The 25470-nt window shown below is 54.2% G+C and overlaps 1 protein-coding gene across 3 annotated transcripts; it reads right to left on the bottom strand.

Annotated features, from left to right (window-relative positions):
• Positions 1 to 1502: 1502 nt before the first annotated feature.
• KIF17 (kinesin family member 17) lies at positions 1503 to 23625 on the bottom strand. 3 transcript variants are annotated; one of them, XM_040326756.1, is made up of 15 exons: positions 23464 to 23625; positions 22923 to 23215; positions 19329 to 19475; positions 19149 to 19250; positions 15939 to 16128; positions 14497 to 14949; positions 14299 to 14378; positions 13410 to 13557; positions 13273 to 13322; positions 11087 to 11226; positions 10778 to 11009; positions 9004 to 9262; positions 8274 to 8338; positions 5837 to 5954; positions 1503 to 2468 (listed from the first exon to the last, which is right to left on the bottom strand). In XM_040326756.1, the coding sequence occupies exons 2-15, from the start codon at positions 23151 to 23153 to the stop codon at positions 2263 to 2265; spliced, it is 2421 nt and encodes an 806-aa protein (XP_040182690.1). In that variant the 5' UTR covers positions 23154 to 23215; positions 23464 to 23625; the 3' UTR covers positions 1503 to 2262. The 3 variants fall into 3 exon arrangements, with proteins under 3 accessions (XP_040182690.1, XP_040182692.1, XP_040182691.1); XM_040326758.1 differs by having other exon boundaries at positions 14299 to 14375; positions 23464 to 23624; XM_040326757.1 differs by lacking the exon at positions 23464 to 23625 and having other exon boundaries at positions 22923 to 23439.
• Positions 23626 to 25470: the final 1845 nt, after the last annotated feature.

Below are 25470 nucleotides of genomic sequence, written 5' to 3'. Positions count from 1 at the left end.
GGATCCTCAGCGTGCCTCCCATGTGGATCCTCAGCGGGCCTCCCATGTGAACCCTCAGCGCTCCTCCCATGTGGATCCTCGGCGCTCCTCCCATGTGGACCCTCGGCGCTCCTCCCATGTGGACCCTCAGCGCTCCTCCCATGTGGACCCTCAGCGCTCCTCCCATGTGAACCCTCAGCGCTCCTCCCATGTGGACCCTCAGCGCGCCTCCCATACAGACCTGCTGCATTGAGAGTGCGGATTGCGTTGGCTGTGTAGAATATGAAGTGTGTTTTGCGGTAATGTGCGGTCACACAGTGGCGCTGCATTGAGAGTGCTGATTGCGTTGGCTGTGTAGAATATGAAGCGTGTTGCGGTAATGTGCGGTCACACAGTGGCGCTGCATTGAGAGTGCGGATTGCGTTGGCTGTGTAGAATATGAAGCGTGTTGCGGTAATGTGCGGTCACACAGTGGCGCTGCATTGAGAGTGCGGATTGCGTTGGCTGTGTAGAATATGAAGTGTGTTGCGGTAATGTGCGGTCACACAGTGGCGCTGCATTGAGAGTGCTGATTGCGTTGGCTGTGTAGAATATGAAGCGTGTTGCGGTAATGTGCGGTCACACAGTGGCGCTGCATTGAGAGTGCGGATTGCGTTGGCTGTGTAGAATATGAAGTGTGTTGCGGTAATGTGCGGTCACACAGTGGCGTTGCAGTGAGAGTGCGGATTGCGTTGGCTGTGTAGAATATGAAGTGTGTTGCGGTAATGTGCGGTCACACAGTGGCGTTGCAGTGAGAGTGCGGATTGCGTTGGCTGTGTAGAATATGAAGCGTGTTGCGGTAATGTGCGGTCACACAGTGGAAGGCGTAGAATCAGACTCAAGCACAACTTTTTGTTTTTAAAACCTTGGAAATAAAATTTATTGTGCAAAATACATTGGTGGGGAATTCATCGAAGTTGAAGCAGCTTTGCATGGCAACCAATCAGCTTCTACCTTCCATGTTCAAAGCTTCACTGACCAAGCTGAAGATAGAAGCTGATTGGTTACTACTCACCGCTGATCCAGATTCTGTCTGCACCAGTTGTGACAGACATCCCCCAGTCGGTTCTGGGTGTATAAACTCTCCTTGTCTCATATATTGGATGTTCTTAGCAGCAGAGGCTCCTGGGAGGACTTCCACCCTTCTATGTATGTCCATAGCGTGGCTCCTCATGGCTAGGGAGCCACCTTCCTCCCGAAATGCAATATGGTTGGTTAGCAGGCAGTGCAGCGACACCGGACAGATACTGTCACACAGAGTTTGTACCACATTGAGGGCCCCCCCCCCCCCATAGTGGTATCACATTGAGGGCCCCTCCCCATAGTGGTGCCTGTGGTATCACATTGAGGGCCCCCTCCCCATAGTGGTGCCTGTGGTATCACATTGAGGGCCCCCCCCATAGTGGTGCCACATTGAGGGCCCCTCCCCATAGTGGTGCCTGTGGTATCACATTGAGGGCCCCCCCCCCCCATAGTGGTGCCACATTGAGGGCCCCTCCCCATAGTGGTGCCTGTGGTATCACATTGAGGGCCCCCTCCCCATAGTGGTGCCTGTGGCATCACATTGAGGACCCCCTCCCCATAGTGGTGCCTGTGGCATCACATTGAGGGCCCCTCCCCATAGTGGTGCCTGTGGTATCACATTGAGGGGCCCCTCCCCATAGTGGTGCTTGTGGTATCACATTGAGGGGCCCCTCCCCATAGTGGTGCTTGTGGTATCACATTGAGGGCCCCCTCCCCATAGTGGAGCCTGTGGTATCACATTGAGGGCCCCCTCCCTATAGTGGTGCCTGTGGTATCACATTGAGGGACCCCTCCCCATAGTGGTGCCTGTGGTATCACATTGAGGGCCCCCTCCCCATAGTGGTGCCTGTGGTATCACATTGAGGGCCCCCTCCCTATAGTGGTGCCTGTGGTATCACATTGAGGGACCCCTCCCCATAGTGGTGCCTGTGGTATCACATTGAGGGCCCCCTCCCCATAGTGGTGCCTGTGGTATCACATTGAGAGCCCCCTCCCCATAGTGGTGCTTGTGGTATCACATTGAGGGCCCCCTCCCCATAGTGGAGCCTGTGGCATCACATTGAGGGCCCCCTCCCCATAGTGGAGCCTGTGGCATCACATTGAGGGCCCCCTCCCCATAGTGGAGCCTGTGGCATCACATTGAGGGCCCGTGGCATCACATTGAGGGCCCGTGGCATCACATTGAGGGCCCTTCCATGACATCAGGCCCCCTGGGAGGGTTCAGTAAAGCTCGGTGTTGTGGTTCTTGCTCTTCTTCCGTTTGGTCTTGGCAGAAGGTGCCGGAATCTCCAGGGATTCCAGCCTGAATGGCCGCGGTAAAGGTGCATCCATGGACTGCACGGGGGACACAGAAATTCGGCTGGACGTCAGGATGGATGGAGATGTGTTGAGGGGGGTGGTAAATGCCGGAGATGAGCTGTGCAGGCCTGCATGGAGGATCAACATCACACGTCAAATACTCATTACATCCAACTTCCAGGTAACAGAACATCATGTACAGATCATAGAGAGGTGAGGGCCCTTCTACATGTACAGATCATAGAGAGGTGAGGGCCCTTCTACATGTACAGATCATAGAGAGGTGGGGGCCCTTCTACATGTACAGATCATAGAGAGGTGAGGGCCCTTCTACATGTACAGATCATAGAGAGGTGGGGGCCCCTCTACATGTACAGATCATAGAGAGGTGTGTGCAGGTGAGGGCCCCTCTACATGTACAGATCATAGAGAGGTGTGTGCAGGTGAGGGCCCTTCTACATGTAGAGATCATAGAGAGGTGTGTGCAGGTGAGGGCCCTTCTACATGTACAGATCATAGAGAGGTGTGTGCAGGTGAGGGCCCTTCTACATGTAGAGATCATAGAGAGGTGAGGGCCCCTCTACATGTAGAGATCATAGAGAGGTGTGTGCAGGTGAGGGCCCTTCTACATGTACAGATCATAGAGAGGTGTGTGCAGGTGAGGGCCCTTCTACATGTAGAGATCATAGAGAGGTGTGTGCAGGTGAGGGCCCTTCTACATGTACAGATCATAGAGAGGTGTGTGCAGGTGAGGGCCCCTCTACATGTAGAGATCATAGAGAGGTGTGTGCAGGTGAGGGCCCTTCTACATGTAGAGATCATAGAGAGGTGTGTGCAGGTGAGGGCCCCTCTACATGTACAGATCATAGAGAGGTGTGTGCAGGTGAGGGCCCTTCTACATGTACAGATCATAGAGAGGTGTGTGCAGGTGAGGGCCCTTCTACATGTAGAGATCATAGAGAGGTGTGTGCAGGTGAGGGCCCTTCTACATGTAGAGATCATAGAGAGGTGTGTGCAGGTGAGGGCCCTTCTACATGTACAGATCATAGAGAGGTGTGTGCAGGTGAGGGCTCTTCTACATGTAGAGATCATAGAGAGGTGTGTGCAGGTGAGGGCCCTTCTACATGTACAGATCATAGAGAGGTGTGTGCAGGTGAGGGCCCCTCTACATGTACAGATCATAGAGAGGTGTGTGCAGGTGAGGGCCCCTCTACATGTACAGATCATAGAGAGGTGTGTGCAGGTGAGGGCTCTTCTACATGTAGAGATCATAGAGAGGTGTGTGCAGGTGAGGGCCCTTCTACATGTAGAGATCATAGAGAGGTGAGGGCCCCTCTACATGTAGAGATCATAGAGAGGTGTGTGCAGGTGAGGGCCCTTCTACATGTACAGATCATAGAGAGGTGTGTGCAGGTGAGGGCCCTTCTACATGTAGAGATCATAGAGAGGTGTGTGCAGGTGAGGGCCCTTCTACATGTAGAGATCATAGAGAGGTGAGGGCCCTTCTACATGTAGAGATCATAGAGAGGTGTGTGCAGGTGAGGGCCCCTCTACATGTAGAGATCATAGAGAGGTGTGTGCAGGTGAGGGCCCTTCTACATGTACAGATCATAGAGAGGTGTGTGCAGGTGAGGGCCCTTCTACATGTACAGATCATAGAGAGGTGTGTGCAGGTGAGGGCCCCTCTACATGTAGAGATCATAGAGAGGTGTGTGCAGGTGAGGGCCCTTCTACATGTACAGATCATAGAGAGGTGTGTGCAGGTGAGGGCCCCTCTACATGTACAGATCATAGAGAGGTGTGTGCAGGTGAGGGCCCCTCTACATGTAGAGATCATAGAGGTGTGTGCAGGTGAGGGCCCTTCTACATGTAGAGATCATAGAGAGGTGTGTGCAGGTGAGGGCCCCTCTACATGTAGAGATCATAGAGAGGTGTGTGCAGGTGAGGGCCCTTCTACATGTACAGATCATAGAGAGGTGTGTGCAGGTGAGGGCCCCTCTACATGTAGAGATCATAGAGAGGTGTGTGCAGGTGAGGGCCCTTCTACATGTACAGATCATAGAGAGGTGTGTGTAGGTGAGGGCCCCTCTACATGTAGAGATCATAGAGAGGTGTGTGCAGGTGAGGGCCCTTCTACATGTAGAGATCATAGAGAGGTGTGTGCAGGTGAGGGCCCTTCTACATGTAGAGATCATAGAGAGGTGTGTGCAGGTGAGGGCCCTTCTACATGTACAGATCATAGAGAGGTGTGTGCAGGAGAGGGCCCCTCTACATGTAGAGATCATAGAGAGGTGTGTGCAGGTGAGGGCCCTTCTACATGTACAGATCATAGAGAGGTGTGTGCAGGTGAGGGCCCTTCTACATGTAGAGATCATAGAGAGGTGTGTGCAGGTGAGGGCCCTTCTACATGTACAGATCATAGAGAGGTGTGTGCAGGAGAGGGCCCCTCTACATGTAGAGATCATAGAGAGGTGTGTGCAGGTGAGGGCCCTTCTACATGTACAGATCATAGAGAGGTGTGTGCAGGTGAGGGCCCTTCTACATGTACAGATCATAGAGAGGTGTGTGCAGGTGAGGGCCCCTCTACATGTAGAGATCATAGAGAGGTGTGTGCAGGTGAGGGCCCCTCTACATGTAGAAATCATAGAGAGGTGTGTGCAGGTGAGGGCCCTTCTACATGTACAGATCATAGAGAGGTGTGTGTAGGTGAGGGCCCTTCTACATGTACAGATCATAGAGAGGTGTGTGCAGGTGAGGGCCCCTCTACATGTAGAGATCATAGAGAGGTGTGTGCAGGTGAGGGCCCCTCTACATGTAGAGATCATAGAGAGGTGTGTGCAGGTGAGGGCCCTTCTACATGTAGAGATCATAGAGAGGTGTGTGCAGGTGAGGGCCCTTCTACATGTACAGATCATAGAGAGGTGTGTGCAGGTGAGGGCCCTTCTACATGTACAGATCATAGAGAGGTGTGTGCAGGTGAGGGCCCCTCTACATGTAGAGATCATAGAGAGGTGTGTGCAGGTGAGGGCCCTTCTACATGTAGAGATCATAGAGAGGTGTGTGCAGGTGAGGGCCCTTCTACATGTAGAGATCATAGAGAGGTGTGTGCAGGTGAGGGCCCTTCTACATGTAGAGATCATAGAGAGGTGTGTGCAGGTGAGGGCCCCTCTACATGTAGAAATCATAGAGAGGTGTGTGCAGGTGAGGGCCCTTCTACATGTAGAGATCATAGAGAGGTGTGTGCAGGTGAGGGCCCTTCTACATGTAGAGATCATAGAGAGGTGTGTGCAGGTGAGGGCCCTTCTACATGTAGAGATCATAGAGAGGTGGGGGCCCCTCTACATGTACAGATCATAGAGAGGTGTGTGCAGGTGAGGGCCCCTCTACATGTAGAGATCATAGAGAGGTGTGTGCAGGTGAGGGCCCTTCTACATGTAGAGATCATAGAGAGGTGTGTGCAGGTGAGGACATTATTGGGGGGGGGGGCGGGACTCACCCAGGCTCCTCATGGGGTCTGCACTCAGGATCTGGTTGGCTCTCTTGGATCGGAAGTAATTGCTGGCCAGGTTTTCACTGTCGCTCCGGCTGAGCATGGCTTTGTAGCGATCTTCCCCCTGGAAACAAAGACATAATAACTCAGAGATCACAGACAGGCGCTCTGATCAGGAGGACGTCGTGCAATGCTGGGCCGTGACTTCTCATACACAGGACCGTGATACCAATCCACGTCTACCTCCGCCACGCCCAATCCACGTCTACCTCCGCTACGCCCAATCCGCGTCTACCACCGCTACGCCCAATCCACGTCTGCCTCCGCTACGCCCAATCCGCGCCTGCCTCCGCTACGCCCAATCCGCGTCTGCCTCCGCTACGCCCAATCCGCGTCTGCCTCCGCTACGCCCAATCCACGTCTACCACCGCTACGCCCAATCCACGTCTACCACCGCTACGCCCAATCCACGTCTACCACCGCCACGCCCAATCCACGTCTACCACCGCCACGCCCAATCCGCGTCTACCTCCGCCACGCCCAATCCACGTCTACCACCGCTACACCCAATCCGCGTCTACCTCCGCTACGCCCAATCCACGTCTACCACCGCCACGCCCAATCCACGTCTACCTCCGCCACGCCCAATCCACGTCTACCTCCGCTACGCCCAATCCACGTCTACCTCCGCTACGCCCAATCCACGTCTACCTCCGCTACGCCCAATCCACGTCTACCACCGCCACGCCCAATCCACGTCTACCTCCGCCACGCCCAATCCGCGTCTACCTCCGCTACGCCCAATCCACGTCTGCCTCCGCTACGCCCAATCCGCGCCTGCCTCCGCTACGCCCAATCCACGTCTGCCTCCGCTACGCCCAATCCGTGCCTGCCTCCGCTACGCCCAATCCACGCCTGCCTCCGCTACGCCCAATCCGCGTCTACCACCGCTACGCCCAATCCACGTCTACCGCCGCTACGCCCAATCCACGTCTACCTCCGCTACGCCAATCCACGTCTACCTCCGCTACGCCAATCCACGTCTACCTCCGCCACGCCCAATCCGCGTCTACCTCCGCTACGCCCAATCCACGTCTGCCTCCGCTACGCCCAATCCGCGCCTGCCTCCGCTACGCCCAATCCACGTCTGCCTCCGCTACGCCCAATCCGTGCCTGCCTCCGCTACGCCCAATCTACGCCTGCCTCCGCTACGCCCAATCCGCGTCTACCACCGCTACGCCCAATCCACGTCTACCGCCGCTACGCCCAATCCACGTCTACCTCCGCTACGCCAATCCACGTCTACCTCCGCTACGCCAATCCACGTCTACCTCCGCTACGCCCAATCCACGTCTACCACCGCTACGCCCAATCCACCTCTACCTCCGCCACGCCCAATCCACGTCTACCTCCGCCACGCCCAATCCACGTCTACCTCCGCCACGCCCAATCCACGTCTACCTCCGCCACGCCCAATCCACGTCTACCACCTCTACGCCCAATCCACGTCTACCTCCGCCACGCCCAATCCACGTCTACCTCCGCTACGCCCAATCCACCACTAGAGTGCGCTGTGGCTGTCCAGCACATCACTTGAAAACCTCGGCTCTGCAAATACTGCGGCCCCCCTTAGGACAGAAAAGGCGGCCCCTCTTAGGACAGAAGAGGCGGCCCCCCCTTAGCACAGGAGAGGCGGCCCCCCCTTAGGACAGAAGAGGCGGCCCCCCCTTAGGACAGAAGAGGCGGCCCCCCCCTTAGGACAGAAGAGGCGGCCCCCCCTTAGGACAGAAGAGGCGGCCCCCCCTTAGGACAGAAGAGGCAGCCCCCTTTAGGACAGAAGACAGCTGCCCCCCTTTAGGACAGAAGACAGCTGCCCCCCTTTAGGACAGAAGACGGCGGCCCCCTTGGGCACTTCAGCAGAAGGAGGTCACACAATGGGCCAGACCTGCAACCTATGCTGCTGAAGTATTTATTGGCTTATAGTGGGGGGGGGGGTTGGGCACTTTGACCTTGCGCGGTAAAGGAACGTGTCCGAGCCTTGGACCCACTCCCAATATAATGCTCTGTGGTGCCACAAAGCTCTGTACCATGTGCTGTGCCACGCGGCATGACCATGGCCCGTTCAATATGAATAAGCCCCAACATGGCAGAAACCCGTCCCATTTTATTTATGTATTACTCCAACGCTCATCATGCAGTGTGGGGAGCTGTAGTGATCGCCGGGCTTACAATAATCCAGCCTGTGAGGTTTTAGATCAGTGACGGAGAACCTCGACACCCCCCGGATGTTTTGGAACTACATTTCCCATGATGCTCCACTACACTGCAGCGTGCCTGAGCATCATGGGAAATGTAGTTCCAGAACATCTGGATTGCTGAGGTTCCCCACCACTGTTCTTAGATGGTGGCCATCCATAATATACCTACCATGGAGGTGACTTACCAGCGGGTGCTCTCCATTCTCGGGGGACGGCATCTTCTTGGCTTTAGCTGATGGGAGACCCGGAGCTGCAGGAAGAGGAAAGATGAAGGTGAGTGATGAAGGGGTGGGCAGGAGGGGGCGCAATGGTTTATTACAGGGATGTGGGTGCCCTAATCATAACCAGGGGGGCCCTCCTTCCTCCTGCCACGAGATGATAAGCAGGACGGGGGCGGGGGATGGATTGGGGTTGGTGCTGACGAACAATACAAAGTCAAGTCTTCTATTCTCTCTCCTGCCGCGGTCACTATATCTGCTCTCCCCAGGACTCTGCACTCACTAGATCTGATCTCCCCAGGACTCTGCAGTCACTAGATCTGATCTCCCCAGGACTCTGCAGTCACTAGATCTGCTCTCCCCAGGACTCTGCAGTCACTAGATCTGCTCTCCCCAGGACTCTGCAGTCACTATATCTGATCTCCCCAGGACTCTGCACTCACTATATCTGCTCTCCCCAGGAGCCTACAGTCACTAGATCTGCTCTCCCGAGGACTCTGCAGTCACTATATCTGATCTCCCCAGGACTCTGCACTCACTATATCTGCTCTCCCCAGGACTCTGCAGTCACTATATCTAATCCCCCCAGGACTCTGCAGTCACTAGATCTTGTAATTACACCACACACGCTCATACTGATTCTGGGCCAATCCCGGCCCCTGTACTGCCCCCTGGTGGGCGGGCAGCCATGACTGACCTGTAGGGAGGCTGGTCTTCTGTAGGACAAGCTCTGGGATCCTCCAGGTCCCGCTGTCCTCGTCCCAGGCCGCCTCTCTCCGGATTCTGTCCAGGTTGCTGTAGTTGCAGTCTCTGCGGATCAGGGGCTGGACCTGGTCTAGAATCTGCTGGAAGAGGAGGAGGTCCATTTCCTGGCGGCGGATGGTCACCAGGTAATCGTCTCGGTCCCGCTCAAATTCCGAGTGGAGGTCTTCAATTTCAACATCCGCAGCTTTTAACTGTGTCACAGAACCAAGAAAAAGATGTCAGCAATTTGCCGCTGTATACGACTGTAAGCAAGAGGTGTCAGGACGCTGCTTCTCCTCTCTGACCCGCATCAGAGAAAACCCCGTCCAATCAAGAGTTCCCTCTGCAGTGACCGTCCTGACATCAGCTCTACGGGACACAGGCCTGGGCTGGCCATAGGGCATATGCCCGGTGGGCCGCGGCAGCCTGCATGTCACTTCTCACCCCAGTGTAACATGCAGGGGGTCCATAACTGTTAGGGGGGTGTCTGTGTAACAAACTGTGGGGGGGGCTGTGTAATGTAAAGGGGTCCAGAGGTGCAGGGTGCTGTGTAATGTCCAGAGGTGCAGGGTGCTGTGTAATGTAAAGGGGTCCAGAGGTGCAGGGTGCTGTGTAATGTAAAGGGGTCCAGAGGTGCAGGGTGCTGTGTAATGTAAAAGGGTCCAGAGGTGCAGGGTGCTGTGTAATGTCCAGAGGTGCAGGGTGCTGTGTAATGTAAAGGGGTCCAGAGGTGCAGGGTGCTGTGTAATGTAAAGGGGTCCAGAGGTTCAGGGTGCTGTGTAATGTAAAGGGGTTCAGAGGTGCAGGGTGCTGTGTAATGTAAAGGGGTCCAGAGGTGCAGGGTGCTGTGTAATGTAAAGGGGTTCAGAGGTGCAGGGTGCTGTGTAATGTAAAGGGGTGCAGGGTGCTGTGTAATGTAAAGGGGTGCAGGGTGCTGTGTAATGTAAAAGGGTCCAGAGGTGTAGGGTGCTGTGTAATGTAAAGGGGTCCAGAGGTGCAGGGTGCTGTGTAATGTAAAGGGGTCCAGAGGTGCAGGGTGCTGTGCAATGTAAAGGGGTCCAGAGGTGCAGGGTGCTGTGTAATGTAAAGGGGTTCAGAGGTGCAGGGTGCTGTGTAATGTAAAGGGGTGCAGGGTGCTGTGTAATGTAAAAGGGTCCAGAGGTGTAGGGTGCTGTGTAATGTAAAGGGGTCCAGAGGTGCAGGGTGCTGTGTAATGTAAAAGGGTCCAGAGGTGCAGGGTGCTGTGTAATGTAAAAGGGTCCAGAGGTGCAGGGTGCTGTGTAATGTAAGGGGGTCCAGAGTGCTGTGTAATGTAAATGGATCTAGAGGTACAAGGTGCTGGAACCCCACATCCCATCTTTAACCGCCGCAGCCGCAAAGGCCCCCCCCCAGGCTGCTCAGTCTAAAATTCCTGGGCCTATTTTGTGTCCACAGTCCCAGCATCCCTTTAGACATGCATGCTCCTCCCTGTTGGCCAATGGGCGGTGCAATCTGCTGATCAGTTGCACTCTATCAGACACTTTACTGCAGTATAATCCGGCACCCGATCAGCAGATTGCACAGCTAAATTCTACACTTGGCCAGCAGGGTGGAGCATGCACGTCTAATGGGATGCCAGAGATGTGTTCTTTCATATACAAACAAGGGAGGGGCGCTTCCTACAAGTGTGGGGGAAAAAAGGTAAAGCCGGAGTTCCGCTTTAAATGTGAGCGTCAGCTCTTGGTCACCTTTTTCTGCAGCTTCTCGAGGTGTTTGCTCTTGGCTTGCAGCTCCTCCTGGATGGACTCGTAGACATTGAGTAGCACGCGGTCCCCGCTCTCCTCGTCTATGTTCTGCAGCGCCTCGATCAGCTCCTTCTTGCGCTCGTCCGCGTATCTCTTCCGCCGTTTATGCTTCTCCTTCAGGTCTTTGTTTTTGGCCTGTTCTCCTCCCACCACCTGCTGCTCCAGCATCTGCAGCCTGCAAGAAAGAGAACCTGTCACTGGGAAGTGCGTCACAATCCGATCACCGATCACATTCCTTCCATCCATACAAACCTGGCGAGCACTTCCTGGGGGCTGACCGAACGGCCGGCGTCCTCCGGGGGTAGCAGCATGTTGGAGGCGGAGTCTGCGGTGAGTTCCTCCCTCTTCACACTGCGCAGATGTACCGCCACCTGTGCCGGCGCCGCCTCTACCTGGGATGGAGAACAGAGATCCATTCATCAGAAACCGGAACAGAGCTGTACTGGTTCTCTCCTCACCTGTATACAATGTATCCTCCCACCTGTATCCAATGTATCCTCTCACCTGTATACAATGTATCCTCCTCACCTGTATACAATGTATCCTCTCACCTGTATACAATGTATCCCCTCACCTGTATACAATGTATCCTCCCACCTGTATACAATGTATCCTCCCACCTGTATACAATGTATCCTCCCACCTGTATACAATGTATCCTCCCACCTGTATCCAATGTATCCTCTCACCTGTATACAATGTATCCTCCTCACCTGTATACAATGTATCCTCCCATCTGTATACAATGTATCCTCCTCACCTGTATACAATGTATCCTCCCACCTGTATACAATGTATCCTCCTCACCTGTATACAATGTATCCTCCCACCTGTATACAATGTATCCTCCCACCTGTATACAATGTATCCTCCTCACCTGTATACAATGTATCCTCCCACCTGTATACAATGTATCCTCCCACCTGTATACAATGTATCCTCTCACCTGTATACAATGTATCCTCCCACCTGTATACAATGTATCCTCCCACCTGTATACAATGTATCCTCCCACCTGTATCCAATGTATCCTCCCACCTGTATCCAATGTATCCTCCCACCTGTATCCAATGTATCCTCCTCACCTGTATACAATGTATCCTCCCACCTGTATCCAATGTATCCTCCCACCTGTATACAATGTATCCTCCCACCTGTATCCAATGTATCCTCCTCACCTGTATACAATGTATCCTCCCACCTGTATCCAATGTATCCTCCCACCTGTATACAATGTATCCTCCCACCTGTATACAATGTATCCTCCTCACCTGTATACAATGTATCCTCCTCACCTGTATACAATGTATCCTCCTCACCTGTATACAATGTATCCTCCTCACCTGTATACAATGTATCCTCCTCACCTGTATACAATGTATCCTCCCACCTGTATACAATGTATCCTCCCACCTGTATACAATGTATCCTCTCACCTGTATCCAATGTATCCTCCCACCTGTATCCAATGTATCCTCCCACCTGTATCCAATGTATCCTCCTCACCTGTATCCAATGTATCCTCCCACCTGTATCCAATGTATCCTCCCACCTGTATCCAATGTATCCTCCCACCTGTATACAATGTATCCTCCTCACCTGTATACAATGTATCCTCCCACCTGTATCCAATGTATCCTCCTCACCTGTATACAATGTATCCTCCTCACCTGTATACAATGTATCCTCCCACCTGTATCCAATGTATCCTCCTCACCTGTATCCAATGTATCCTCTCACCTGTATACAATGTATCCTCTCACCTGTATACAATGTATCCTCCTCACCTGTATACAATGTATCCTCCCACCTGTATCCAATGTATCCTCTCACCTGTATCCAATGTATCCTCTCACCTGTATACAATGTATCCTCCCACCTGTATCCAATGTATCCTCCTCACCTGTATCCAATGTATCCTCTCACCTGTATACAATGTATCCTCCTCACCTGTATACAATGTATCCCCTCACCTGTATACAATGTATCCTCCCACCTGTATCCAATGTATCCTCCTCACCTGTATACAATGTATCCTCCCACCTGTATACAATGTATCGTCTGTACTGGTTCTCTCCTCTCACCTGTATACAATGTATCCTCCCACCTGTATACAATGTATCCTCCCACCTGTATACAATGTATCGTCTGTACTGGTTCTCTCCTCCCACCTGTATACAATGTATCCTCCCACCTGTATACAATGTATCGTCTGTACTGGTTCTCTCCTCTCACCTGTATACAATGTATCCTCTCACCTGTATACAATGTACCCTCCCACCTGTATACAATGTATCCTCTCACCTGTATACAATGTATCCTCTCACCTGTATACAATGTACCCTCCCACCTGTATACAATGTATCCTCCCACCTGTATACAATGTATCCTCCCACCTGTATACAATGTATCCTGTGTACTGGTTAGAATTCTCTCACCTGGATTGGTGGATCCTCCGCTATGGGTCCTCCTCCAGTCACGCCGCCCCCTGTGGACAGTAAAACGATGGCGGTTTGTGCGGCGGATCGCGGTACAGCGTTGTTTTTTTTTTTACATCTACATTAATAACCTTCACCTGTTCTCTTTCTCAGATCTTCCCCCATGCTGGCCAACTGCTGGTCATAGGAAGTCCGCAGGTTACAGATATCTTCCTCCAACCTCGCCCGAGACTTCTGCTCCGCCTCGTATTCCGCCTTCAACCGAGCGAACCTCTCCTCGTACTCCTGTGTATGGATCAGATACGGATCAGGTGTGGGTCAGGTACGGATCAGGTGTGGGTCAGGTACGGATCAGGTGTGGGTCAGGTACGGATCAGGTGTGGGTCAGGTACGGATCAGGTGTGGGTCAGGTACGGATCAGGTGTGGGTCAGGTACGGATCAGGTATGGATCAGATAAGGATCAGGTATGGATCAGATAAGGATCAGGTGTGGGTCAGGTACGGATCAGGTGTGGGTCAGATAAGGATCAGGTGTGGGTCAGGTACGGATCAGGTATGGATCAGGTATGGATCAGGTACGGTTCAGGTATGGGGATTATTGCAGAAACACATCTGATAAATCCACCTGTTGGCCCTCTGCAGAGATCCGATTGTTCTCTCATCACATGGCCCCCTCCTGGGGGGGGAGACAATGTTTTTGTTGCTGTTTGTGTCCCACAGGGGAGACTTTCCTTCACTTCCTGTCACGAGACACAACAGGAAGTGACAGGAATGGTCACCTGACTATCCCAGTGGGGCGGTGCCATTTACAGGGTTGCTCTGGTCACCTGTTGTCAGTTTGATTGGCTCGCTCCAATTGGCTGTGCCTTTTTCAGGAGGCAGCGAGTTCTTCAGCTCATGGTGGACAATTGATGGAGCTGTGAGCAAAGTGGGCGAGACCTCCGAAACGCGTCGGGGTCACAGAGTACATTTGTGCATTGGTGGGTTGGTCATTATATGAAGGTGGATATTGGGTCGAGGCATTACCTGGCGGATCTGCTGTTTTTCGGCCTCCACGTCCACTTCATGTCCGTTGACTTCTGCCTTCACCGGCGGCTTCTCAACTGCGGATACAAAACGCAACGATATGGTGAGTCTGACAGATTATCCTCAGGACATCCCCGCCGCGATTCATCCCAGTAAATTACACTATTAGGAGATTTCGCACCTCTGACGCCAACTTACGGGTTACGTCTTTGATGTCGAATTGGTGGGTCAGCATGGTCTTTAACTTCTTGATCTCCTCCTGGTACTCCCTCAGCAGGGCGTCTTTGGGGTCCTCATTGATGCGCGGTTTGTTCTTGATGTTTTTGGCGCGGTTGGCGTAGCGCAGCGTGCTGAGGGTCTCGTCGTAATTGTTGTCGGCGGGAGACAGGCAAGCCACCATCAGGGTCTTTGTGTTCCCCCCGAGAGAGTCCTGCAGAAGGCGGGTCAGCTTGGAGTCCCTGTAGGGGATGTGTGTGGACTTCCCATCCACCAGGGCGGAGATGACGTTGCCCAGGGCGGAGAGGGACAGGTTGATTTTGGTGGCCTCCTTCAGCCGCTCTCCGGTGGCTCCGGTTTTGGACTGTCTCTCGCTCCCCGCCAGATCCACCAGATTTAGCTTTCCCGCTCGTAGGTGATCCTCGCCGTTCTCATCTGAGAAGACAAGAGGTCTGTTACTGCAGGGATATTCTGACCTCATCCCTCAAAGCCCTTGGCACCAGCATATCACCCCTTCACATGTCACCTCGGGGTAGCCCCCCTCTCCTCATGTCACCTCGGGGTAGCCCCTTCTCATGTCACCTCGGGGTAGCCCCCCTCTCCTCATGTCACCTCGGGGTAGCCCCCTCTCCCCATGTCACCTCGGGGTAGCCCCCCTCTCCTCATGTCACCTCGGGGTAGCCCCCCTCTCCTCATGTCACCTCGGGGTAGCCCCCTCTCCTCATGTCACCTCGGGGTAGCCCCCCTCTCCCCATGTCACCTTGTGGTAGTCCCCCTCTCCTCATGTCACCTCGGGGTAGCCCCCCTCTCCTCATGTCACCTCGGGGTAGCCCCCCTCTCCTCATGTCACCTCGGGGTAGCCCCTTCTCATGTCACCTCGGGGTAGCCCCCCTCTCCTCATGTCACCTCGGGGTAGCCCCCTCTCCCCATGTCACCTCGGGGTAGCCCCCCTCTCCTCATGTCACCTCGGGGTAGCCCCCTCTCCTCATGTCACCTCGGGGTAGCCCCCTCTCCTCATGTCACCTCGGGGTAGCCCCCTCTCCTCATGTCACCTCGGGGTAGCCCCCCTCTCCCCATGTCACCTCGGGGTAGCCCCCTCTCCCCATGTCACCTCGGGGTAGCCCCCTCTCCCCATGTCACCTCGGGGTAGCCCCCTCTCCCCATGTCACCTCGGGGTAGCCCCCCTCTCCCCGTGTCACCTCGGGGTAGCCCCCCTCTCCTTGTGTCATCTCGGGGTAGCCCCCCTCTCCTTGTGTCATCTCGGGGTAGCCCCCCTCTCCTTGTGTCATCTCGGGGTAGCCCCCCTCTCCTCGTGTCACCTCGGGGTAGCCCCCCTCTCCTTGTGTCATCTCGGGGTAGCCCCCCTCTCCTCGTGTCACCTCGGGGTAGCCCCCTCTCATGTCACCTCGGGGTAGCCCCCTTACCTGTATTGCACATTTCTATATTGATGGTGAAAATGGAGTGTGACCGGGAGGAGTCTTTATTCATCAAGGTGTATCCAACCGAACGATTCCTCCAGCCGGTCTCCATGATCTTCTCACACTCGGCTGTGCTGTGCACGGTGTGCAGGGAGAGGACCCTCACATACACGCCCCTATCCGGGTGTTCCTTCAGCTGGCGAAACACAATCACAATCGCTACGTCATCATCGCTATCCCAGGAGAAAATATGTGGACTTGTCCCTGACCCAGGCCCCATTAATATGGACTTGTCCCCGACCCAGGCTCATTAATATGGACTTGTCCCCGACCCAGGCCCCATTAATATGGACTTGTCCCCGACCCAGGCCCCATTCATATGGACTTGTCCCCGACCCAGGCTCATTAATATGGACTTGTCCCCGACCCAGGCCCCATTAACATGAAGCCGTCCCTAACCCACAGCGATTAATACGGAGTTCCCCCTCTATAACATCCTCAACTCTTCTGGTAAGGCTTTCCCCAAGATTTTGGAGGATGTCTGTTGGAATTTGTGAGGTCAGGTACGGATGTTGGATGAGAAGACCTGGCTCACCATCGGCATTCCAATTCATCCCAAAGGTGTTTAGTAGGGGTGAGGTCAGGGCTCTGTGCAGGAGACTTGAGTTCCTCCACCAAACTGGTCACCCCATGTCTTTATGAAGCTGGTCCAAACTGGTCACCCCATGTCTTTATGAAGCTGGTCCAAACTGGTCACCCCATGTCTTTATGGAGATGGTCCAAACTGGTCACCCCATGTCTTTATGGAGCTGGTCCAAACTGGTCACCCCATGTCTTTATGGAGCTGGTCACCCCATGTCTTTATGGAGATGGTCCAAACTGGTCACCCCATGTCTTTATGAAGCTGGTCCAAACTGGTCACCCCATGTCTTTATGGAGCTGGTCACACCATGTCTTTATGGAGCTGGTCCAAAACTGGTCAGCCCATGTCTTTATGAAGCTGGTCCAAACTGGTCACCCCATGTCTTTATGGATCTGGTCCAAACTGGTCACCCCATGTCTTTATGGAGCTGGTCCAAACTGGTCACACCATGTCTTTATGGAGCTGGTCTACTGGTCACACCATGTCTTTATGGAGCTGGTCCAAAACTGGTCACCCCATGTCTTTATGGAGCTGGTCCAAAACTGGTCAGCCCATGTCTTTATGAAGCTGGTCCAAACTGGTCAACCCATGTCTTTATGGAGCTGGTCCAAACTGGTCAGCCCATGTCTTTATGAAGCTGGTCCAAACTGGTCAACCCATGTCTTTATGGAGCTGGTCCAAACTGGTCAACCCATGTCTTTATGGAGCTGGCTTTGTACAGGGAGGGGGGTTGGGGCAGCACAGTCATACTGGAACAGAAAAGGGTCTTCACCATTGGTGTGCGCAGCCCTTTTCATTGGGTCGTGCACCTCAAAGCTCAAACGCACATCTTTCTCTGCAGCCTGAGCTGCACAGGGCTGTGAATGACTGGGAAGTGCTCTGAGCTGAGCGGCATCCTGTTTATTCACAAAGGAAGCATAGTAAACACAGTTTACTATGCTTCCGTTATGAATGGACACAGTAAGCGAGTGTGTTAACTGTGTTCAATTAGAAAAGGAGGAGGCCAATAAATTATACATTTACTAGTCCCTTCTCCTGTTCTCCATCCTGAAGGGAGCCAGCCAACAGCACTGCAGTTTGGGGGGGGGGGGGGAGCCCGGGCAGTAGGGAGAATCAGCACTGCACACTGATGATCTTCACCAAGCTCTTACCACAAGGTTGGAAGAGCACAGTTGTCTACAATGTGGGCTGAATGAGAGAAATGAACTTGATTTCCCCATCCACACTAAACAGCATGAATGAAGAAATCTTCCCTGACAGCTATTGTATTCTGACAGCTGGCACCCATGGCTGTCAGAATACCTGGATAGTGATTGTATCCGATTGGATGAAGTCATTGTTGGGTGACCATTTGCCTCCCAGCTCCTTCAACAAAAGTCAACTGAACAGATCCCTGACGAGCCCCCACCCCAAGTCAGCTGAACAGATGCCGGACGAGCCCCCACCCCAAGTCAACTGAACAGATGCCGGACGAGCCCCCACCCCAAGTCAACAAAACAGATCCCGGACGAGCCCCCACCCCAAGTCAACAGAACAGATCCCGGACGAGCCCCCACCCCAAGTCAACAGAACAGATCCCGAATGAGCCCCCACAACCCCAAGTCAACTGAACAGACCCTGGACGAGCCCCCACCCCAAGTCAACAGAACAGATCCCGAATGAGCCCCCACCCCAAGTCAACTGAACAGATGCCGGATGAGCCCCCACCCCAAGTCAACTTAACAGATCCCGGACGAGCCCCCACCCCAAGTCAACTGAACAGATCCCGGACGAGCCCCCACCCCAAGTCAGCTAAACAGATTCCGGACGAGCCCCCACCCCAGGTCAACTGTACAGATCCCGGACGAGCCCCCACCCCAAGTCAACTGAACAGATCCCGGACGAGCCCCCACCCCAAGTCAGCTAAACAGATTCCGGACGAGCCCCCACCCCAGGTCAACTGTACAGACCCCGGACGAGCCCCCACCCCAGGTCAACTGTACAGACCCCGGACGAGCCCCCACCCCAAGTCAACTGAACAGATCCCGGACGAGCCCCCACCCCAGGTCAACTGAACAGACCCCGGACGAGCCCCCACCCCAGGTCAACTGTACAGACCCCGGATGAGCCCCCACCCCAAGTCAACTGTACAGATCCCGGACGAGCCCCCACCCCAAGTCAGCTGAACAGATCCCGGACGAGCCCCCACCCCAAGTCATCTCAACAGATCCCGGACGAGCCCCCACCCCAAGTCAACTGAACAGATCCCGGACGAGCCCCCACCCCAAGTCAACTGAACAGATCCCGGACGAGCCCCCACCCCAAGTCAACTGCACAGATCCCGGACGAGCCCCCACCCCAAGTCAACTGCACAGATCCCGGACGAGCCTCACAACCCCAAGTCAACTGAACAGATCCCGGACGAGCCCCCACAACACCAAGTCAACTGTGTAGAGTCGGGTTGTGCCGACAGGTCCGCCCACAACTCAAATTCAGATGCTTTAGCAGGAAGTAGCTGAAGTTTCAGCCACCATAGTATGGAGGTGTCCGTTCCACAGATTACCCATTATACAGATCTATAGCCCAGTCCATACCTCCAGCTTCTGCTTGGTGTCCTCTCCCAGTAGATCCCGGATCTCCTCGTTGTAGATCTCCAGGTACGAGGCTCGCACTAAGAACTTGGTGTTTTCGGCACACTGTGGAATCGAGGAAAACGTGAGATCCAGGAATTGGGGAAAGGCACAAAGATGTAGAAGACGAGTCCCTTCGCTCACCTGAATGCTCTCAAAGATATGTTCGAACGCCCGGGGAATGATCCCCCTCTGCGACGGAGGGTCCTGGATCCCCTGCATGCTGAAGGATTTCCCACTGCCGGTCTGTCCATAGGCAAAGATGGTGCCATTGTACCCTTCTGTGACTCCCTGCGGGGGGAGGGGACACGGGCCGGTCAGTGTCATTAAGATGTACATTCACAGCTCCATTATACTCACAGTGCCCACGTTCTTCATGACAACCTTATGAAGTTCTTCATTTTAAAACTAAAATCCAGGCAAGTGGCTAAGTACAGATGTGGGAACTGTTTAACCTGACAAAAGGGTCCAGCCACCCCTGCCAGAAAGCAAAGCCAGGTCTTTAATATCCACAAGCAACACAGACCTGGCTAGGAATGACCCCCCCAGCCTGCTATGAAGGAGCAGCGGCATGCTGATTAGGTCATCACCCTGCTCTCTCCTACTATAGTGGAGTTCAGCTTTGACTTGCCGTATACATGGTGCGCACAGCTCAGTAGACTGTAGAAACTATTTACCCCTCACTTAGTAATGTCTGTCTCTGCAGCCGCTGGAACTCTCCACAATGCAGACAGACCATCCCTGTGTACACAGCTCTCCGCGCTCTGATGTACCGGCCAGCTTAAGGATCACTCCAGACTCACACTCTCTTTTCTGATGTCAAAAGTTCACCAACTAAACTGAGTCAGGATCCCCAGACAAGCAGAAGTGGGACTCTACCGAAATGAACTTATGAGGAAAGTCAATGTTGCGGTATGGCGAGACTTGGTCTTGGGAGGTAGAGTGTTGGGGTAACAGGGATTGATTTGTGTTGGGTTATAGCAGTGTTTCTCAATTCCAGTCCTCAGGCCCCCCCCAACAGGTCAGGTTTTCAGGATTTCCGTTATTTTGCACAGGTGATTTGATCAGTTTCACTGCCTTAGTAATCACCACAGCCTTTTCATCTGAGGGAAATCCTGAAAACCTGACCTGTTGGGGGGGCCTGAGGACTGGAATGGAGAAACACTGGGTTATAGGGAGGCTTGGTCTTGGGGTAATGGGGAGAGTCAATGTTGAGTTATAATGAGGTTTAGTTTTGGGAATAGGTTAGTGTTGAGATGGTGGGAATGGGTTGGTGTTGAGATGGTGGGAATGGGTTGGTGTTGAGATGGTGGGAATGGGTTGGTGTTGAGATGGTGGGAATGGGTTGGTGTTGGGATGGTGGGAATGGGTTGGTGTTGGGATGGTGGGAATGGGTTGGTGTTCAGAAGGTGGGAATGGGTTGGTGTTGAGATGGTGGGAATGGGTTGGTGTTGAGATGGTGGGAATGGGTTGGTGTTGGGATGGTGGGAATGGGTTGGTGTTGGGATGGTGGGAATGGGTTGGTGTTGGGATGGTGGGAATGGGTTGGTGTTGGGATGGGGTTGGTGTTGAGATGGTGTTGGGATGGTGATGGGATGGTGGGAATGGGTTGGTGGGCATGGGATGGTGTGAATGGGTTGGTGGGAATGGGATGGTGTTGAGATGGTGGGAATGGGTTGGTGTTGAGATGGTGGGAATGGGTTGGTGTTGGGATGGTGGGAATGGGTTGGTGTTGAGATGGTGGCAATGGGTTGGTGTTGAGATGGTGGGAATGGGTTGGTGTTGAGAAGGTGGCAATGGGTTGGTGTTGAGATGGTGGGAATGGGTTGGTGTTGAGATGGTGGGAATGGGTTGGTGTTGAGATGGTGGGAATGGGTTGGTGTTGGGATGGTGGGAATGGGTTGGTGTTGGGATGGTGGGAATGGGTTGGTGTTCAGAAGGTGGGAATGGGTTGGTGTTGAGATGGTGGGAATGGGTTGGTGTTGAGATGGTGGGAATGGGTTGGTGTTGGGATGGTGGGAATGGGTTGGTGTTGGGATGGTGGGAATGGGTTGGTGTTGGGATGGTGGGAATGGGTTGGTGTTGGGATGGGGTTGGTGTTGAGATGGTGTTGGGATGGTGATGGGATGGTGGGAATGGGTTGGTGGGCATGGGATGGTGTGAATGGGTTGGTGGGAATGGGATGGTGTTGAGATGGTGGGAATGGGTTGGTGTTGGGATGGTGGGAATGGGTTGGTGTTGAGATGGTGGCAATGGGTTGGTGTTGAGATGGTGGGAATGGGTTGGTGTTGAGATGGTGGGAATGGGTTGGTGTTGGGATGGTGGCAATGGGTTGGTGTTGGGATGGTGGCAATGGGTTGGTGTTGAGATGGTGGCAATGGGTTGGTGTTGGGATGGTGGCAATGGGTTGGTGTTGAGATGGTGGCAATGGGTTGGTGTTGGGATGGTGGCAATGGGTTGGTGTTGGGATGGTGGCAATGGGTTGGTGTTGGGATGGTGGCAATGGGTTGGTGTTGAGATGGTGGCAATGGGTTGGTGTTGAGAAGGTGGCAATGGGTTGGTGTTGAGATGGTGGGAATGGGTTGGTGTTGAGATGGTGGGAATGGGTTGGTGTTGAGATGGTGGGAATGGGATGGTGTTGAGATGGTGGGAATGGGTTGGTGTTGGGATGGTGGGAATGGGTTGGTGTTGAGATGGTGGCAATGGGTTGGTGTTGAGATGGTGGGAATGGGTTGGTGTTGAGAAGGTGGCAATGGGTTGGTGTTGAGATGGTGGGAATGGGTTGGTGTTGAGATGGTGGGAATGGGTTGGTGTTGAGATGGTGGGAATGGGTTGGTGTTGGGATGGTGGGAATGGGTTGGTGTTGGGATGGTGGGAATGGGTTGGTGTTCAGAAGGTGGGAATGGGTTGGTGTTGAGATGGTGGGAATGGGTTGGTGTTGAGATGGTGGGAATGGGTTGGTGTTGGGATGGTGGGAATGGGTTGGTGTTGGGATGGTGGGAATGGGTTGGTGTTGGGATGGTGGGAATGGGTTGGTGTTGGGATGGGGTTGGTGTTGAGATGGTGTTGGGATGGTGATGGGATGGTGGGAATGGGTTGGTGGGCATGGGATGGTGTGAATGGGTTGGTGGGAATGGGATGGTGTTGAGATGGTGGGAATGGGTTGGTGTTGGGATGGTGGGAATGGGTTGGTGTTGAGATGGTGGCAATGGGTTGGTGTTGAGATGGTGGGAATGGGTTGGTGTTGAGATGGTGGGAATGGGTTGGTGTTGGGATGGTGGCAATGGGTTGGTGTTGGGATGGTGGCAATGGGTTGGTGTTGAGATGGTGGCAATGGGTTGGTGTTGAGATGGTGGCAATGGGTTGGTGTTGAGATGGTGGCAATGGGTTGGTGTTGGGATGGTGGCAATGGGTTGGTGTTGGGATGGTGGCAATGGGTTGGTGTTGGGATGGTGGCAATGGGTTGGTGTTGAGATGGTGGCAATGGGTTGGTGTTGAGAAGGTGGCAATGGGTTGGTGTTGAGATGGTGGGAATGGGTTGGTGTTGAGATGGTGGGAATGGGTTGGTGTTGGGATGGTGGCAATGGGTTGGTGTTGAGATGGTGGCAATGGGTTGGTGTTGAGATGGTGGCAATGGGTTGGTGTTGAGATGGTGGCAATGGGTTGGTGTTGGGAATGGGGTGTTGGGGCGGGATGTGGCCCCCGGGGGGGTATGTGGCCCCTGGGGGGGCTCCTCACCTCCACCAGGGGGTAGGCGATCTCGTTGTAGATTTGTTCGGTGCAATGCTCGGTGTTGTACGCCCCGTCGAAGGTGAACTGTTTGGGGGTCTCCTCCCCCGCCTCCGGTTTGCGGATGAAGCACTGACCGCGGCTGCTCTCCATGGTGACCACAGACCGGCACTTCATGTCCTTCTCCCGGTCGTTCATTGGCCGGCATCTCACCACCACCTTCACACTCTCGGCGGCCATGTTTGCGGCTCTGCGCTCTCGGGTTATAGGACTCCTTCAGTCATCCTCCCAGTGTGGGGCTCCTGGAAGAGATAAACAATGAGCAGTGAGGGATCAGGTGACATTGTGGGGTGGCCCTCAGCCTGATGATTGGTGAGGACCCCCCGGGGGCCCCTCAGGAAGGGCCCTCACCACAGCCAATGAGGTGTCTCCTCTGAGCTCCCATCAGACTGTTCTCCTGCTCAGTGATTGGCTGTACACAATGCCCCATAGGAACTCCCGGTCTGGTCTCTATAGGAACAGCCCGGCCCCTCCCCCCTCCCGGTATTACCGACACTCTCCGCTCTGCGCTGCTCTGCTTCTCCGGCTCCGCCCCCCTCGCACAGCGTGCCCGTCACCTAGCAACCAGCGCGTGACGTCAGGAGAGATGACCCGAGGCCTTCTCCGGCGCGGACACTCCACTGTCAATAAAGATCGATGAAATGTGAAAAAAAAAATGGCTTCAGCCACGCCTCCTTCATCGGGATTGGTCTACACTGGAGGGCGGTGCAAAGAGGCTGTGCGGGAGATTCTAAAGAAGCTGAGAGGAGGGGCGGGGCTACAAGTGTCAGAAACCACTCCCCCCCCCCACAAGCGACAGGTGAGTGCAGAGGAGGGGCGGGGCTACAAGTACCAGAACCCCGGATAGAGGTGAGTGCAGAGAACACTTCCTGACTGAACTACTGTACTGTGTGTGGGGGAGGGGACTGTACAGGAGAGCACTGTGAGGGGTGTATAGGAGAGCACTGTGAGGGGTGTATAGGAGAGCACTGTGAGGGGTGTATAGGGGGGAGGGTGAGGGGTGTATAGGGGGGCACTGTGAGGGGTGTATAGGAGAGCACTGTGAGGGGTGTATAGGAGAGCACTGTGAGGGGTGTATAGGAGAGCACTGTGAGGGGTGTATAGGAGAGCACTGTGAGGGGTGTATAGGAGAGCACTGTGAGGGGTGTATAGGAGAGCACTGTGAGGGGTGTATAGGAGAGCACTGTGAGGGGTGTATAGGAGAGCACTGTGAGGGGTGTATAGGGGGAGGGTGAGGGGTGTATAGGAGAGCACTGTGAGGGGTGTATAGGAGAGCACTGTGAGGGGTGTATAGGAGAGCACTGTGAGGGGTGTATAGGAGAGCACTGTGAGGGGTGTATAGGGGGGACTGTGAGGGGTGTATAGGAGAGCACTGTGAGGGGTGTATAGGGGGAGGGTGAGGGGTGTATAGGAGAGCACTGTGAGGGGTGTATAGGGGGAGGGTGAGGGGTGTATAGGAGAGCACTGTGAGGGGTGTATAGGGGGGGGACTGTGAGGGGTGTATAGGAGAGCACTGTGAGGGGTGTATAGGAGAGCACTGTGAGGGGTGTATAGGGGGGGGACTGTGAGGGGTGTATAGGAGAGCACTGTGAGGGGATTGTATAGGAGAGCACTGTGAGGGGTGTATAGGAGAGCACTGTGAGGGGTGTATAGGGGGAGGGTGAGGGGTGTATAGGAGAGCACTGTGAGGGGTGTATAGGAGAGCACTGTGAGGGGTGTATAGGGGGAGGGTGAGGGGTGTATAGGAGAGCACTGTGAGGGGTGTATAGGAGAGCACTGTGAGGGGTGTATAGGGGGAGGGTGAGGGGTGTATAGGAGAGCACTGTGAGGGGTGTGTAGGAGAGCACTGTGAGGGGTGTATAGGAGAGCACTGTGAGGGGTGTATAGGAGAGCACTGTGAGGGGTGTATAGGAGAGCACTGTGAGGGGTGTATAGGAGAGCACTGTGAGGGGTGTATAGGAGAGCACTGTGAGGGGTGTATAGGAGAGCACTGTGAGGGGTGTATAGGGGAGCACTGTGAGGGGTGTATAGGAGAGCACTGTGAGGGGTGTATAGGGGAGCACTGTGAGGGGTGTATAGGAGAGCACTGTGAGGGGTGTATAGGGTGAGGGGTGTATAGGAGAGCACTGTGAGGAGTGTATAGGGGGAGGGTGAGGGGTGTATAGGAGAGCACTGTGAGGGGTGTATAGGGGGAGGGTGAGGAGTGTATAGGAGAGCACTGTGAGGGGTGTATAGGAGAGCACTGTGAGGGGTGTATAGGAGAGCACTGTGAGGGGTGTATAGGAGAGCACTGTGAGGGGTGTATAGGAGAGCACTGTGAGGGGTGTATAGGAGAGCACTGTGAGGGGTGTATAGGAGAGCACTGTGAGGGGTGTATAGGGGGAGGGTGAGGGGTGTATAGGAGAGCACTGTGAGGGGTGTATAGGAGAGCACTGTGAGGAGTGTATAGGGGGGGGGACTTTGAGGGGTGTATAGGAGAGCACTGTGAGGGGTGTAT

This window comes from Rana temporaria, chromosome 10, assembly GCF_905171775.1.
Source record: "Rana temporaria chromosome 10, aRanTem1.1, whole genome shotgun sequence".
NCBI lineage: Eukaryota > Metazoa > Chordata > Amphibia > Anura > Ranidae > Rana > Rana temporaria.
Note: the sequence above shows the minus strand (reverse complement) of the source record. Positions and strands in the feature narration are given on the sequence as shown.